The sequence below is a fragment of the Danio rerio genome, chromosome 17, assembly GCF_049306965.1.
Source record: "Danio rerio strain Tuebingen ecotype United States chromosome 17, GRCz12tu, whole genome shotgun sequence".
Taxonomy (NCBI): domain Eukaryota; kingdom Metazoa; phylum Chordata; class Actinopteri; order Cypriniformes; family Danionidae; genus Danio; species Danio rerio.
The window spans coordinates 23,494,069-23,512,975 of record NC_133192.1 but is presented as its reverse complement, the minus strand read 5'-3'; the positions used below and the strand labels follow the sequence as shown (position 1 = coordinate 23,512,975).

The window sequence follows — 18,907 nt, the reverse complement described above, 5'->3', positions numbered from 1 at the left end:
CATTTTTATGAGTTATTTTAATATCTTAATATTTGCTTTTAAACAGTTTTTAGTTACATGAAATTTTGCAAATTTTAACACAAAATACAAACATTTTGACATTTAAAAACAAAATTTTTCATTTAGGAATTCGCATGGTCTGGATAAGCGTTTTCAGTGATGAGAGGTCTTTATTGTTTGGAGAGAGTCGATTCATTTGGTCTTCATGAATGAGCAACAAATGATTCATAACATTATTAAAGATTTGCACAGAATTAAGATAATTTAGAACTTAGTTAATGCATTTGATCAAACTTGGTTTTAATTCCATTGATCCAAATGACGCCTTCTCTGGTGTGATATTTTATTCGACTATATCATCTTATTTGGTTTAAATACAGTTAGTTGTTTTTTTTTTTTGTTTTTTTAGTATTTTGTTAGTAACATTTTCAAAACTTTATTTAGAAACGAAAACCTGACTGAATTAAATGTAAACGCTAATGTTAAAGTTGATGGATGATAGAGTATTTCTTTCATTAAGTTTTTAAGTGAATGTGGATATCTTTATATTTAATCTTTTCCATTAATTTTATTAATACACACAATTAATTGCTGTCTTGGCTTAAGGACTGACCAGTGGATGCTTGTTTTGCCTATTTTAATCTGCAACCAAATTGTAGATTTAAACTACCACTGATAAACTGGATATTTTTCAAGTGCACTTAAAGTAATATAGCCTATCATAAGGTTCTGAAGCTAATAGAAATGTCATTAAAGAATCACATACACCAACAACAGAGTCATGATTAATACGGGACTCATTTTGAATAATTCTTTACTGTCAACTAGCTCAGATTAGATCAGGGGTGTCCTGGAAGTTTCTAGTATATCTAGAAATAGCTTGATTGGCTGGCTCAGGTGTGTCTAATTGGGGTTGAAACTAAACTTTGCAGGACATCGGCCCTCCAGGACCGAGTTTGGACACTACTGGATTAGATCATTTGAATCAGTGTTCATAACTCAAATTCTAAAAATAAATTGTTAAGTGGAGAAAAACAAATCTTGAAGAATTGTTCACCAGTTAATGCTTTAGAGATGGTGACAACCATTATTTTAAACTAGGAAAACATGTTTTGTATGAAAGGTGAGCTATTAAAACTACTTTGTTATGCAGTGAAGTAAACTTAACAAATACAGATATGTTATAATGCAGGCTCGTGTAAACTCGTGTTTACTCGTGTAAAGCACCGATGTAACATCTTATTGCTTGTCCGTGAGAGGTTACTAGGAATTATTACACAGAGAATGTTGTCTGGTTCATATTCTTTTATTAAAATATTTTGTTCGTAGTGTGTAGTAGCTAAATATACAAAACTCATTTATCTCTTACAAAGGTACAAGAAGTGTACAAAACCCATGCTGTTGCTTTTTCCATATACACTGGGCATTATCACATAGGCTACAGATTTAAAAAAGTTTACCTTCCCCCAAATATAAAAAAAAGCATCATAATAAGATAATCAGTAAGATCTGACTGATATAGTATGAAAAGTAAAGTAGGTTTATTCCATATCATAGTTGTTGTGGTGTGTGGAGTAGATGGCAGCCAGAAATAATTCCTGATTTTGCCTCGTATCCCCAGTGGTTTGACAGTTTATTTGCAAATTATTAAAATGATCATCAAAAGGATTTCCTTTTGTCCTGAATTTTTGATTAGAAAGACTTCCACCGCACAGCAGAAAGGATGCAGTGGATGAAGTAAAGCAATGTGGCAATATGCGAGAACACCTGAGGAAGAGAAAGTCAAAATTCAGTCAAACATCTGATTTTAACTTTAAAATATGTTTAAAAATGGAACGTTGTTACAGTTAAAAGTGTTTATTATTTAAAAAAAATAATAATTATTAACATTAAAGGGGTAGTTCAACCTAAAATTAAAGATTGCTCTCAATTTCTCAGGCCATCTTATATGTGGGTGACTTTTGACAAAATCTATAGGTAAAAAAAAAAACATTTTTAGGTAAAACACCAAGCGGTCCTTGGTGATGCGCTTCATATCAACAGGCCAAAATATACAGATATACAGTCAAAACAATAGCTTAATATTATAACAATAACATTAGAAGCTGGAAGTATCTGGTTGTGATTTTTTTTTACAACAAATACTACCTTTATTCTACAGCCTCTTGAGCAGGAGTGGCCAAACCTTTTTCCTATGAAGGGCCCAAAGCCAAACTTGATTGAGGGTGACAGGCCGAACTCTTTATATTAAACTGTATTACAATAAAGCTGCCATTCTAACTTATTAATTTAATAATAGTTAAAATATATAGAGAAAAATACTTATTATATATATTTATTATATATCTTATTATATATATTTATATACAGTAAAAAGTCATTAATAGCATAATTAGCTTAAAGGGGCTAATAATTTTAATCATTTAAAAAAAAAATTTAAACTGCTTTTATTTTAGCCGAAATAAAACAAATATGACTTTCTCCAGAAGAAAAAATATTATCGGACATACTTCAAAATGTACTTCTTACAATAAAACCATAAACAATCTCATTTATAACACAATGGAGTTTTATGATTTTTTTTTACAATAAAATATTAAATAATATATGTGTCCTGTTTTTAGCAACAAGCCACATATATATCTGTAAACATAAAAATATAAAATAATTCACAACATTTATTTGAAACAATTAATTACGGTTTTGCTTTTTCGTAGCTCAGCAATTAAACAAACAAACAAACAAATGGTTATGTTAAATTAGAAATGACGATTTCTGTTTAGGGATTCGCCCCAACCTTCCCCATCAATTGTCCCCATCGGATTGGTTGGTGGGCCAAATCAAAGGTTACTATGGGCAAACTATGGCCCTCGGGTCCTAGTTTGGGCCTCTCTGCTCTTGAGTAAACTAATGCTGTTAGCTTACTCGGAGTGGGAAGATTCATGTTGTATTGTTCATCAAAAGGGATGTGCTTATCTTGAATATTGCTGCCCATTAAAAATATGACATCTCAGTCAGAGAGACTGACTTTTCATAAACTGCCAACATACAGTTTAATCCAAAAATCTTCTACTGTAGAAGAAGAGTCACCTGCTTTTGGATGGCTTAAGAGAGAGCGAATTAACTATTTTAGTGAGCATTTGATAAATGCAGAGAAAGTATATTAAAGAAAAAGAGCATGGATGTCAGTACCAATAATGTGTGCAGTTTGTGCTTACCACTGCTGAGATGTCGATTTGATAGTACTTGAAGGGATACATGGTTACAGTCCCTGTACTCAATTCTTTCATGACGATTGTTATATAGGCTAGGATCACTGAGGCGCTCAGATAGAACACAACAGCAATCAGATGGTAAATAAAGTCCTGCACACAAATGATACAATACAATCATATATATGATATACATGAAGTCATAGCCTATAATCTACTTTCTGCTTACCGCTGCAGCCCAGGCACTGCTGTTTTTGTGGACTCCGCAGGCGAAGAGGATGAGCCAGAGGAAGGTCATGACAAAGCAGAAGACTGATACAAACATCACCCATCCCAGAGGGTTTGCAGGGGATACGAGTGTGGATGCCACCAGTATCCAAACTAGCCCTCCAAACACCTGTAGGACAAGCACACACATAAGACAATTCAGTAGAGTCATTTGTACATGTATTTATTATTATTAGCACAGTTATTATTGAAACCAAACAAATAACCAGAAATAAACCTTTGAATTTAGCTAATTAGCTGGTTAGTCATAACACGTCTGTTAATAATTAACAGTTCACCTGGTCAGGACATATAAAATCAAAAGAAGATCAACTGACAATTTTAACTCGCCAGCACTGCCCCCCCACCCCCTCCCCCCAACCCCCCCCCCCACACACACACACACACACTCACAAACACACACCCGCCCCCTACTCTCTGACACACCCATGCATGGCCAATTACTTTCACAAGAATCAAATACAACCGAGTTCTATGTCATTGAAAGGTCATTATATTTCAGTGACCACTAAATAAACAAGCAAAGATAACGTTAAATGTTTGTCACAATCAATTTGTTGCCAACTTAAATTCTTCTTTCATTTTCGCTGATGACCTGGGCTTACATCCCTGTCCTTCAAATCTCCTTCTGAGCTCAAACAAGAACCAGAACTGCAAAACAAACTTCCCCTTTTCAAATAACATTCTCTGGTACTTCGTCACAGTTTAATGCATGCTCGTTTGATCTGTGGGCGAAGTATTGTATGTCCCACATTAACCTCGGTGTCAAATTGTGTTGTGGAGGTGCTGGACAGAGACCTCGCGTAAGAAAACCCGCAGCCAATTACTACAACATCATCATAATAATAGTATGATAATAGCAAAAAGCATATTCATTTAATTAGGCTATTTTACTATAGGAAGGCAGGTAGGATTTTTAAATAAAATCCGTAGCTAATACGGAAAAACAGTTTAAAAAGACCAAAGATCAATAGAAGTGTATAAAATAAAACTTATAATTTGAATTTAAACTAATGTAAAAATGTTAAATGTAATGTTAAAAAAAGCTTCTCTAATATTGTCTTTTCGACATATAAAAATAAAAGTAAAGTTAAATAAAAGAAAATAAGGTGGTTGTGGAACGCTTCAAACCTGTCAACTTTACCTTGAACTGTTGAAATATAAAAACGTTTAAACCATAAACAGAAATAGCCTATTTTAAATAATTTAATAAAACAGAGCATTCATTTAAATCCATAGTGCCACCAAAGTGAACACAAAAAAAGGATATTTTGAAGAATGTCCGAAAACGTAGCCACACAACCATAATATGTATAAAAGTCAATGGCTGCCATCAATTTTTCAACATTCATTAAAATAATGTTAAACAGTAAAGGTAAGCTGGATGGCATTTTGCCTTTCGTTTTTGTTCTTGTTTAAAAAAATAAGTAAACAAACAAAACACAAACACATATTTAAAATTATAAATTAGTCCGAAATTAAAAACACGTAGAAAAACGTACAAAAAAAGGGGGTTAAAATAAATAAATAAATAAAGTCCCATATTTGACAATAAATAGATCAAACTACAATTTCAGCATCAAATGTGGAGTTCACGCACCAGTTCGGGCAGGTAGAGGATGTCCGGTGCGGTGGTGCAGATTGCGAGTCCGCTGGGCAAACTCGATATCTGCTGCGTGGCTGCTGCCATCGTCGCGCTCCCGCTATCCGCTAAAGGGAATGAATGGGCTAACGGAGTCACGGGCGCGTCTTTTCAATGTCCAAAAACCTGAAAAACCAGCCCTGCCATTACCAAAGCTTCCGTGTGGACACACCCTCCGTGAGGAGAGCAGCGGGCCGCTCCACTTTCCCTGAACGTCGGGGTGAGAGGATGAGGAACGCGGGCTTTGTGTTTGTGGGTGCAGTGTGGCAACAGGTTGAGTAATAATGAACAGGTCAGTCAGCTCAGGTGTTCACAAATACATAGACACACTCGTGTAACCATATAGCTGTTTGCCAAGAGCATTAAGCTGGGCTCAAACAGTTAGCTGTGTAGAAAACAGCAGTTGATATGGACAAGGAGTGTCCTCTTTCTCTTCAAGGGCATAGCTTTCAACAATGTCAACATCGTAACTTTAAATAAACATGTATAAAAATATGGGTGAGGTCAATTAAGCTGAAGCCTAATACTTGTATGTACATGACCCTTACGTTATTGGTAAAATAGGAGAGAGCGTGGCACACAAGTGGTACATGGTAACACTTTTTGGTTTTGGTCAAATAATGAACAAATTAATAGGTTAGACAAACCATATATTTTTTTTATTAGCAACACACAAGTCTCTCCTACAAATGAGCACTAAAAGATGATCGCCAGATCTATGGTTTCTGTGCAGTATTGCCAAAGGGCCAAGATTAAAAGTGTTACTATTTACCCCACCTGCGGGGCGAATTGTAAAAGACATAGGGTTAGTTGTAACGTGCTTAAAATGTCAGATTTCAAACAATTAATTTAAATTCAGTTTACTTTAGTGTATTTCCTCAGTAGCTATTCATTCATTCATTCATTTATTTTCTTTTTGCCTTAGTCCCTTTATTAAACCGCTACAGCGGAATTAAACTTATCCAGCACATGTCTTATGCAGCGGATGCCCTTCCAGCTGCAACCCATCTCTGGGAAACATTCATACACGCTCATTCACACACATATACACTACGGACAATTTAGCCAAGCCAATTCACCTGTACTGCATGTCTTTGGACTGGGGGGGAAACCAGAGCACCTGAAGGAAACCCACGTGAACACGGGGAGAACATGAAAACTCCACACAGAAACGCCAACTGACCCAGCAAAGGCTCGAACCAGCGACCTTCTTGCTGTGAGGCGACAGCACTACCGACTGTGCTACCGCGTCGCCCTTCTTAGTAGCATTTTTTTTTCCCAATTGTACATATATAGCACGGTATGTTTATTTATGCATTTATCTGTTGAATAAACCAGCCTGATCTCATGAGGAAACGTATTTTACGTTTTGTCAGTTTAGTGGCTAATTCATACGAATTCGTACGAGTGCAGTTGTACGAAAATGTACGATTTTAAAAAGGGGGCCTGGCACCTAACCCCACCACTAACCCCAACCATCAGTGAGTGGTGAGCAAATCGTACTAAATTGTACGAATTAGATTGTACGAGTTCATACGAATTAGCCACTAATTAAAAAGTTACGAATTGCCGTGAGATTACGTTGGATAAACACAATTGGATTTATTTGCATTATTATCCATTATGATCCAATGTATTTATTTGCATTATTAGCGATTAAAACTTTTTTTTTCCTATTAAATAATGTTTTCTATTTAAAAAAAAAATTATATAAAAAGTCTCAAACAATACACTAATAATTAAAAAATTATTGTTGGTTTAGTTAGTGTCCAACAGTGCATGGCTTAATTGTAACACCCTCTTACATGTAACCCCATGTCGTGTTTTCCTCAAAACTGACTTGCAGTCACTAGCTGCGTCCCAAATCGCATACTTATGCACTATTCTACGCCATTTTGTAGTATAAATAGTGTAGGTAGTGTGTTCACACGGAAAACTCTAAAAATAATAAGTGCACTTTAATTACCCAGATGATGCACTCATTCAGCCGGTAAAATGATGTGTGGAATGATGGACACTTCACGCACTCAACGATCGCAGGTTTGCTTATATAGCGAAAGGGATTAGTTCTCGGTTGCCTTCAAAAATGTAATGTGTTGTGATTGGTTTGCTGTCCCAGTGCATTGTGATTGTTTCAATAATGCCACACCTCTTGTCATAGCAGCAAGTTCCATGAGCTCTGCTGTATGAGTACTATCATACCAGTGTGATTTGTCTATAAGCTTTTCTCTGGAATATACAACACCGGTGTGATTACAGTGCTAGTGTCAAACTGAGTTGGGCCACTGCAACGCTAATGAAAAACACACCTGATCCAGCTAGTTAAATCTTTCAAGCATTTTTTGAGAGCTACATGTTTTGTGTTTTGGAGCAGGGTTGGAACTGAACTCTACAGGGTTGTGACCCTCCAGGAACTGAGTTTGACACCCCTGGTTTAAAGCATTCTGTGCGTCATGTGAAATTTAAATTTGCTTTCCCACGATGGCTGGCACTGAGCCAGAGAAAGATTAGAACATTGCTTGTCAAATATCAAAACATATCAGTGTTTTCAAAAAAATAATGTTTGTTTGGGGTTGCAGACATTTGAATACACATGTACTAGCAAAGCAAAGCATTTGTGATTGTAAAATGTATCTTAATGTCAATGGAAGATGCAATTATAATCATTTTAGATACACACTGTTGCTAGTACATTTACTCTATTCTTCACAAGATTAAACAGCAACTTACTTTCCTGTATTTTTGGAGAAGTTGATGAATTGACGTGTTATATATCCAGCAACTCTAATCTCTCCACCACAGTGCACACTAACATGGCAGCAACAAATATGTTACTCAATAAGCTGTTTCAATGACAAATCAGAAAATCAGGCGTCACAAAATAATCAATTTGTGCTGATAATTTTGATCAAGAGGATTGGGCAAAACTTTAAAACAACACATACTGAACAAAAGGTATTGTTAGACATATCACAGTGGTTACGTTATTCTTGTATTGTGAACCCCCTAACCATTCAAATCTCCACAGCTGGGATTTAATTTAATGATGATGTAATGGAAAACAATGCTTTAGTCCAAACGAACAGTTTGTTGTAGTTCTTTAAAAGGGATTTATATTTATATGTCAGTTTGGGGTGGACTTTGAGGTTTGTAAGTTCGTAGATATGTTTTATACACAATGTACAAAAGCAGGAAGTTATTAAGCATTATTAAACATCTGATTTACAGAGTATGGCAACATCTTGTAAGTCTTTCAAAACAGTATTCAACAATGTCATCACAACACTGCATTCAGCAAAAAAAAAAAAAAACAAACAAAAAAAACAACCACTATTCTCACATGTAAAGTAAATGAATAATTAATTAGCTGCTTTTAGGTTATTTGAATTTCAAATACTTCTATTAAATCAGTCTCATCACCATAAAAGGATAATGATTATGGTTTAGATGCAAAAATTTTTAAACATTACAAAATATGTTCTGCTCATCGTTATATCCTTCATAAAAAAAACCAATATCTCAGTTAATCTGCTGTTATTTGCTTATTTGTGGTTTGGCAGTGGTAATTGCATGAATCCATCAGTGACGTAACAATGAAAGTCACCACCTCCAGATATATTACCTCCATTATTAAAGCATTTAGGCTATGAACAAGACTCGCACCTGTCCACGTTTGTGTGTTCCAAACATGGCTGGACAGTGGACACAGTTTATCTTAGTAATAAATACACTGGTAAAATGCAAGATTTCACACAATTCATTTATGTTTTCCCAACACAAATCAATTAACAACATATTCAAGGGGATTGAACATAAAAGATAAGTCGCCTCAAGAAATTTGTTGTTTTAGCTCATTTTAAATAAGTAGTTTGAACAAACAGCATTTTTTTTTACAATGTATGAAGAATTATAAAGTGATGAAGAATTTGCAGAATTTAGGGGCACAAGCATTATTCAGCCTTGAGGATTCTGCTAATCTCCCAAACACCTTGAAAAAAATGACATAAAGTCACTCATACAAACATGAATAAAAATAGGTAGAACTAAAACATACACAATTCAAGTCAATTTGGCAGAACACTGGCGCTTAAGGAACAGTTCTAAATGCCGTCATCTAATAAAACCACACTGTTGTCTTCAAGAGCTCTTTTACAGTGGAATCTGAGCTCTCAACAGTTTCCATAACTGTTTCTGCTATTTTTATTACTGACAAGCTACTTTGTTAAAAGCCTAAACACTAAAAGAACAACAAACATTATACTAACGTTACTGGAATTTTTTTTCTGTAAATGTTGACATTAGCCAAAGTTCCGAGAATATTTCGCTTTGTGATTTCACAGGATTGACACTTTTTTTTAAAACAATTATTTTAATACCTCAGCTTGGATACAGTATTTAATTGAGAATAAATTTTGTGCCTCCGTCATCTAGGTCCACAGGATATTTCTCTGTCTATGTTGCTGTTATCATTCAATGGGCATGGCACAATACCTTATAACACCACGTGACCTTGGGGAATAACAATAATCAGTGGATATGTTTGGGGAAAATGATCTGCTTTTACATTCACATCTGTCAACATCAATGTTGTCTACTAGTTTTTTTTTTGTCTAGATCTAGCTGGATATACATCAAATACATACAAAGTACAGTTTTTATACTAACATTATTAGTGGTATACTTGTCTGAAAAAAGGAAAATAATAAAAAAAAAGAAAACAATTAATATGCATTTAACAGTTTTACATTATTACTTCTTTCATTCAGGTCAGATTGAATGACAAAAAAACAAGTGGTTACCTTTTTCAAAAACTAGATTTGATATTTTTAGTACAGTATCTAGATTTAAAAGTGTCATGTTACCTGTCTGTACTGACATGTATTAAACATGTCAGCAAATGGAAGATCATTTGCATGAAACATTGTTGAAAAAAGCATCGTTTTACTAGTTTTACAAACTACAAAAAACGGGAAGGGTTTACCTTGTAAAAGCTGATATTCCTGATTACTTTGCTGTCACGACTAGTTGCTGTAGTGTCATTTCACATTTTCATTTAGTTTAACATGATTTTACTCCTATGCACCAAAAGCACTGCTAAGAAGCCATCTTTAAGCACAATAACCTCTATGAATAGGCTCAAAAAGGAAACATACAATTATAAAACAATTCACTTTAATTCAGTTTTTTTCTGTTCACAACTTTTGTCATGCTTAAGCAACAGTCAAAAACACAATGTCCTATATAGTCTCTTAGATTTTCTTAGCAGTTATATATAGAGTACAAATATAAAATTGTCAAGGTGTGTAATACAATAAAATTTGATTAGCGGGGTTAATCTGAAACGTTTAAAAAAAAAGTAACTCCCTTGACTCATGACACACATGAAATTAATTGTAAACTTAATAAAAATTGCAAAAAATTGCAAACCATTTAAATGGAGATGATGTCTGTAATCTTTAGTGTTATTCTTCCTTAAACCCTGAGATTTATTCTGTCATTAATTCAAACTCTGAGGCCACCAGCAGTAAAATAGGCAGTATATATATATATATATATATATATATATATATATATATATATATATATATATATATATATATAATTTTTCGGACTCTGCTATTATATTATCCCGTTATTTCTTTTGTTTTTGGTACTTAATATTGCTTTGCCAAAGTTGTTATTGCCATCTTGTTTATTTACATTCATTTTCTTTTTATTCTTCATTAGACATTATTTGCCGATATTCTTTGTTTTCCCCAGGGGATTTGGAGAAGTAGATGTCACGTGACGTACATCCTTACATTACCTAGCAAGCCTGTGTATAGACACACCAGGTTTAGAAGTGAGCGCTGGCTTTGTATTTTTTGTTTGGTTAAGTTTAGAGTAGGTAGCTAGGGTGTGTAAGTGTCGAAGACTTGCTTTCGATGATTGTGTTTTCAGTTTGGTAAAAGGGTTCTACTGAGTTAGTTTGATTTTTTGTTTTGTTATTTTCTTTTCTTTCAGCGCCACTTTTGTCCTGTTCCCCGGCCGGGTTTATTGTTTTTGGATTATTATATTTGTTATTATAAATTGTATAAAATTTACCTTTTGTGGTTATTTGTTGTTATCTATATTCTTCTTTATAATTACTATTTTCTGTTTATCTTTGATTTTTGTAAAATAAATTATTCTCTTTTTTGGCGGTATTTTGGTTGATGCATGCTTTTCTTCTTCTTCCATATTACACAAAATTGTCACAATATAAATGTTACTTCAGTTCCTAATGTAACATCAAGAAGTCGTAACACACTCTCAGAAATTAATATACATCAGCTGTCACCAGGGAGATACCTTTTCATAAGGTACACTTTTGTACTTAAGGGTTCATATTGATACAGAGCAATTCCATGCAAATGTCAACCTTGCCATGAAAAAAATGACGTTTTCACCTAAATCCGGAAACCGTTTCAGCATTTTTTTGTAAGCAAGTATTTTACAGTACTTTAGAAAAACTCAAAAATGTCTCTGTCAATGTTTTCAAACTATTCTATTTGATTTACCAATGTCACACAAGTAGAAATTTCACATCCGTCACATCCATAACGGAGAGATGTCACATCCATAATGACACTTTTTCCTCATAGATGTAAAAATATTAAATTAAATGAAATCAATCATTTTTGTTTAATAGAGAGCCAACTCTTATCCTTTTAATTATTGTTGTTTCTTTTGGGTTGTGCTGTTTAATTCATAGAATTTCTACAAAGTATGTTGTATACTGTAAACCTGTAGACTTTTTTGTCACGTTCATAACACATGTTTATTTTCCACATTTAAAGTACAAAGCATGTTTACAGATTGATATTTTTCTGATCCCATAACGCTGTGGTCAGATGTTCTGGAAAATACAAACAGATGTTTCAATATAATGTTAACATATACTTTCTATGCGAATTTATGTTTTGAGTTTCTACCGCAAATGTCACATCCATAACGCTGGAATTCCTTTACCTAAAAAGTATATATTAGTACCTAAAAAATTTAAGAGGAACCCTTTTGTACTTTTTAGATACTAATTTGTACCATTGAGGTATTAATATGGACCTTTCAGGCACAAATTTGTGCCTTTTGAAAAGGTGACAGCTCGCGTACCTTTATTTCTAAGAGTGTAAGAACAATTAGTCTTGGTTGTGAATGGGTCTTTAAACACTTTGCTTGACTTTAGTCTTCCTCTTTATCCTGCTTTCTGCAATATTTGCACATCTCATTATTCTAATTGGGCTTCTACAAACAATTTGGTGTTTTAAGAAGAACTGGTCAGATTAGATCTTAGGAAAAGAAATGTTTCCTCTGTGCATTGCAAATGCTCAATAACTCAATGTTTGAACACTGAAATACTAAAAATACTGTGCTAATGTCACTGTCTTGGTGCAGGCACTGACAAAAAAAGGAAACAATCTTAATAATATGTATGCATAAAGCAACAGCATTATGTTATAAAAATACACCCTTCACAGAAACAATATTGTAGATTTTCTTTTAGCAGTTATGAGGAACAGTGGGCTTGCCTTTTGTTGTATTTACATTTATACAGCTGGAATCCATGCAGACTTTGTTTTTGCAATACTGGCACTATGATACACTTTATTATATATACTTAAGCTATATTTACTACCCACAAAAAAAAAAAAAGTAATGGTAGTAATTGAAAGCATGACATAAGTTTGCAAGCATGTAAGAGCTGTCCAGGAGTTGCAGGTTGTAATGCAAAGCCAGATGGATAATGCCATTAAGTGCAGGAATGAGACAGGGTTAAGACTGGATGCAGGAAGGGACCTGTGTTTGGGATGATGAAACATGGATGCATGTTGGGAACCATATTACGAAATATGCTATCCATCACAGATGCAGAAAAGCTAGTCCATGCTTTTATGACTTCGAGGCTGGATTACTGTAATGCTCTATTTGCTGGCTGCCCAGCATCCTCTATTAACGAACTTCAATTAGTACAAAATGCAGCTGCCAGAGTTCTGACCAGTTCTAGAAAATATGATCATATCACCCCAATTTTATCCTCCTTACACTGGCTGCCTGTTAAGTTTCGTATTGAATTTAAAATATTACTTCTCACCTATAAAGCTCAAAATAATCTAGCTCCTGTTTATCTAACCAACCTTCTGTCTCGCTACAATCCAACTCGCTCTTTAAGATCTCAAAACTCAGGGCTTCTGGTAGTACCTATAATAGCAAAATCGAGTAAAGGAGGTCGAGCCTTCTCTTTCATGGCTCCTACACTCTGGAATAGCCTTCCTGATAACGTCCAAGACCAGCGACGAGATGATCCCAAGGATTCCATATCCGGGACCAGGCCATATCCTGAGCTGATGCTGCGCTCATGGTCATGGGGAGTGGAGAACATGAGTCTGATTCCAGCGACGCTCCAGGGACAGATGAGTCTTCGCTGAGGCCATCTTCCAGCCTCCACCACGGTGACTGAAGCTCTGTACAAGACTTTTGGCTAGCGGAGAAATTAAAATGGTCGTGCCCAACTGAGTCTGGTTCTCTCAAGGTTTTTTTTCTTCACTCCTATTTGGTGAAGTTTTTTTTCCCCTCTCCGCTGTCGCCACTGGCTCGCATGGTTCAGGATTGGTAGAGCTACGCATTGATGAATTTGCTCTTCAGTGTTTCAACTCTCAGTAATGATTAAATCACACTGAACTGAGCTAAACTGAACTGAACTGAACTTAAACACTAAAAACTGAACTACACTGTTCCAGTTACTATGACCATTTATGTGAAGCTGCTTTGACACAATCTACATTGTAAAAGCGCTATGCAAATAAAGCTGAATTGAATTGAATTAAATATTAGAAAAAGAAACATTGTGGATTTATGTGTTAGTGCAGCTCGTGTTGTATATTTTCTGCCTAAAATCACACAGAAATGTTTTATTTCTGGAAAGTGTATTGCATCAAGAAATGTTTGTGTAAATATAAGTTTGATGGTTTGCATATCTTTGTCTATTTGCAAATCCTAAACAAGTGAGCAAAACACTCACTCACATTCAGTTTGGGGACATGTACATAGACTTGTTCTTAACTGTAATTAACAGCTTGTATCCAAACCAATTCCCTTTCCGTAAACCCTTCCTTAAATGCACAAGCAACTCAAAGTTTAAACCTAAAACCATGTATTTTGCTTCTCATTTCTACCTATTAGGCTACTCATTTTCATACTCCATTAACAACACTCATTTGTTTAGTAATATATTTTGTTCTAGAACATTATGTGGAAATTTGAATGCATTTGAAAATTAGTTAGTGGGTTTCATTTTTTTGTGACTTAAGTTTTTATCTCATAGGTTGACTGCACAATTATTAATAGTTTGCATGTGACGTCACAGCTTTGTAGAAACAGTCAACTACCAGCCAAAACAAAACTTTATTTCTACTGATCACCATTCAGTTTCCACCATTCACTGATTCACCATCAAGTGCCAATAGACAGATTTGGAACATTATACACCCCATTTATGATGCAAACTGTATAAAGACAAATTTGTCCACAATGTGAGCACCTTGATATATGTGAAAAAATACATTATCAAATAAAAAACTCCAATATTGCCTAAATGGATAGTTCACCTAATAATCTTCAGGCCATCCAGATGACTTGTTTTGCTTCAGAAGTATGTAATAAGTTTTTTTTTTTTTTTGTTTTTTTGCAGCTGAAAGTCAATATATACTTTGGTGGTAAAAAAAAAAAATACATGCAACAAAAGTAAAATTCAATGTGTTTTTATGATCCACTAAAGATAAATAAAGAAATCACATCAGAAGATCATATCATATTATTAGGAGCCTTAGGTATTCATCGTCTTTTGCTTGTATATATACAAAGCTGTCATGAAACTCTATGGGTGCACAGGCTAATACAGTACATTCTATCGAGTCTGATTCCAACTACATGGTGCAGGTGACTGGTTGTTGTCGCCTCAGCAGCCACTGGGTTTGCTCCTTAACATTTCAAGAGTTCACACTTAGCTGATGATTAATTATAAAAGCTTGTTTGGCATGCTGTCCCGGGAGAGAGCCCTGAGCTCCCTCTCGTTGCAAGGCGGGAGGGGAGTTTGAGCTCAGGTAGATCTCGAGGACTCCCCTGCTGTAGCAAGTGAATGCTCTTGAAATTAATTACTAACTAGAAGCGTGTCTATGTTGACAATTTGGATTGTTCAATTGACTTAATTGCATGTTTTTAGGCGGTGGGAGGAAACCGGGGAACCCGGGGGAAACCCACGTGAGCATGGGGAGAAGTGCAAACTCCACACAGAAATGTCTGCTAGTTTTGGTAAAGCCAGGAACCAGAGACATTCTTGCTGTGAGGCGACAGTGCTAGGCACTGGGCCACCGTGTCACCCATCTAAGAAGGAGGAGTAGGGGAGGAAGGGGGGACTCTTTAAAACGAAGATAGCAATGGAATAAACCCCAGGGTATTTATAGTAGTTTAGGAGTCATCTGATTAGATCGTAGTAAATTAGATAATGCGGGTCAGCTGCTATCAATCATAAGCACGTGATCCTCTCGAAATTTGTTTATACATAAACTTCAATTAAATATACCTTCATGTAGTTTGCACTAGCAAATTTGCAGCACATTTCGAATATACTTGGCATGAAATATGGTCACCGGCATGAATAAACTGGCAGTAAAAACTTTAATTACTTGCTCTGCACAATTACAAAAATAGCAGCAGCAGCATAGCAGATTTATGCCACCAAGACTAAACACATCAATACTGCCATAAACATAGTTATTATCATACTAAATCTCTCTGAGAGTTGTCAAGTGCTGGTAGCGAACAAGTTAATGTTCAACTGAAGAAAAGAGTCACCAATATCTTGGATGGCCTGTGGGTAAACTAATCAGAAACTTTGCATTTTTGGGTGAACAATCACTTTAATACATTGGGCATTGATGTTGTGAGCTAAATGTATTTTTACGTTTTGAGATGATTACATTATATGTGACTTAAAACAAATGGACTGCTCTGTACATCAGGTCTATAAACGTTTTGCCCTTCAGGCAATAATGTGACTTAAAGCATATTAAAACATATAAAAGTTTGTTTATTGTACTTTAGCTTGCCATTTCGACAGATATTGACTCATATAATGTTATACACTATGCATTGCTCAGAGGTAAACACATTAGGCACATTTGGGTGAGTCTTTAAGTGAGTTTAAAAAAAATGTAGAAAAATACACTGACCTCCCTTTAGATGCTTTGGTTTTAGTTAGAAAATATTTACTACGTGAAAACATTTCTTGTCAATGTTTAACCATCACACTGAGGGAGCTCAGTTAACACAAGAGTCTGATAAACATCCAGCAGCCGGCCTGTTTAAGTCAAATATAACGTGTTTCACTGATAAAATTTTACTTGCTTTCATCAATACACATCAGCTGACCCAGGAAAAAGTCATCTGCGAGTGCTCTCTGAGGGCTGCGGATCAGACAGAAAATTCCCTTTGACTGTCTTATGGATCTTGTGTCTGGTGAGGACTCGCATGCAATCTCACACAGACCTGGTTGCTCATGGAAACACTCTTAGCATTACACAGCTCAAAACAATGACTGTTCCTCTTCTGATCTGGTTACCTAAAGTAACAATGACATCAAATTTTCATGAGTGATATGTTATTCTTTTGCTTCTTGTAGCGACGGTCCACCATCACTGTTTTTTAAACAATACAACTGTCAATTCATGAAAACACTGAGTGAAACTAACTACAATATGCCAACCCCAAATACAGTGAAGGTTTTAAAGTTTGCACACTGTACAAATTATTTTGATGGTCCATTTGAGTATTAGTAGATTGTCTGCTTAATATCTGCTGATACTGCGCCTTCAACAGACATTTAATTTTCTAGAAGAAACTTTGCAAGTACATGTCAACTTACACTAACCCCAACCCCAACCCTAACGGTCTACTTATAATCTAATGAGAAGAATTTGTTGGCATGTTGCAATGTTACTTAAATTCAACAAACGGACCATCAAAATAAAGTTTGACCAAGAAATGCACTTGGCAGAAAAGCACCATGATGTCTAAATTTCCTTCAACCCAGACAAAAATGCAGTCCATAATTCAAAGTACGGGTAGTAAATTTGTGAAAAACTGATAACTGCAATTTTTACAGATCTGTCAGAGAGTGCAATTTTGAGAAATATGAGCACGTTGTGAGAATCACAATCACAATAAACTAAGTCACAAGTAAATTCCAATATTCGTTTATCCATTCATTGATCTCTTCAACTTAAGAGTTAAAAGATTCTACATTACTAATTATGCAAAATTTGCCAAAACTAACAAATTTAAATTTAATTTCACTAATTGTAAGCAATTTTTTAATAATATTGACACCTATAAAAGTAAAAAAAAATGTTGGAGTAGGATTTACATCAAAATTCACTCAAAAATCAATAGTAAGAAACATAAATCAATACTTTAAATTCAGAAATACAATGGAAAAAATGATTTATGTGCAACTGTAACAAACTATTTATGTGTTGAATTTAAACAAACAAATTTCATTTAGTAATGTTCAACTTAATTTTTTAAAATTCCATCAAAATAAATTGTTTACAACCTTCCTTTAAAAATGTTTTTGTAAATCCAAGGAATCATTTTTGAATATTTTTTTTCAGTGTATCTAAAAAGTATTTTACTAAAGTAACTTAAAAAAGTCATTTTTGCAGTATAATGATGACCACTGAACTTCGTGACCTTAAGCAAATTTTATCGCCCCATTAAAATTGTGCAAATAGTGCACTGATGTACGCCTTGTAAATAGGGGTGAGATTTGGAATATAACAGATATGCTGCAGACTATAGCCATTTCTGAAAGCATGCCTAATATATGTTCTTTATTTTTAAACGAAAGAATATTTGATTTTACCAATAGTGTCTTTCAAAACAGTAAAAATACAACAAATCTATATACATTACAGACTGTAGTATTCTAGAAGTTTGACTATTTGCAAATTTTGCATATTTGGAAGATTACCAATCCCTATAAATATATTAAGTGCATTCATATTGTGCGCAAATCAGTTGCACTTATTTAGTATACATAAAACAGAGTGTACAATGAATGAAATATTTTAACATCATGGTCTTTAGTTTTTAGTTTTAGTGTAGTAATTTATATTTGACTGCATCAGGGGTTGTAAATAGACTGAAAATGTTTGCTGTACTTTTGAATATCTATATATTCATATGCATATTTTATATTCATATAAAACTTTGCCTTAAAAAAAATTAAATTCGACAGGTTGTACTCCAGTTCTATGTTTTTGTTACTATACAATGGCAATCCAGACAGTGTGTTTGTCTATGTTTATGTGTGTTGACTTTGGACTTCAATGCTTTTCTGTCACCACAGCAGCAGGTCACCCGTGCGTGTCATCTTACTAACTCGGGTTTCCTGTGCAGTGCTGAAATATGAACAGCCTTTAGACAGGCAGCAAACAGTAAAATACTCACAATATCCCCAACAATGCTCTAATGAACTGGGACTGGGGGTCCAAAAAAGTGCATGTGCCCTTAGAATCGTCCTAACTTTCCAATCCTTAGTAGCACTCCTGCTCATCCTCACATGAAGCAAATGTCTTGATAGGTTAAGCGTTCTCATTAAAATCATACAACAGTTAAAGATCACAGTAGTATATGATAGTATCTCCGGGGTCCCAAAAAGTGGTTGGCCTTTAGATTGTTCTAACTTTTC

At 34.7% G+C, this 18,907-nt stretch overlaps 1 protein-coding gene across 1 annotated transcript; it reads right to left on the bottom strand.

Moving 5' to 3' along the window:
• Positions 1 to 1,290: 1,290 nt before the first annotated feature.
• zgc:101772 lies at positions 1,291 to 5,225 on the bottom strand. The gene is given in 4 exon segments (NM_001004625.1): positions 1,291 to 1,767; positions 3,219 to 3,365; positions 3,442 to 3,609; positions 5,101 to 5,225. Coding segments are annotated over 4 exon segments (480 nt in total). The 5' UTR covers positions 5,191 to 5,225; the 3' UTR covers positions 1,291 to 1,692.
• Positions 5,226 to 18,907: the final 13,682 nt, after the last annotated feature.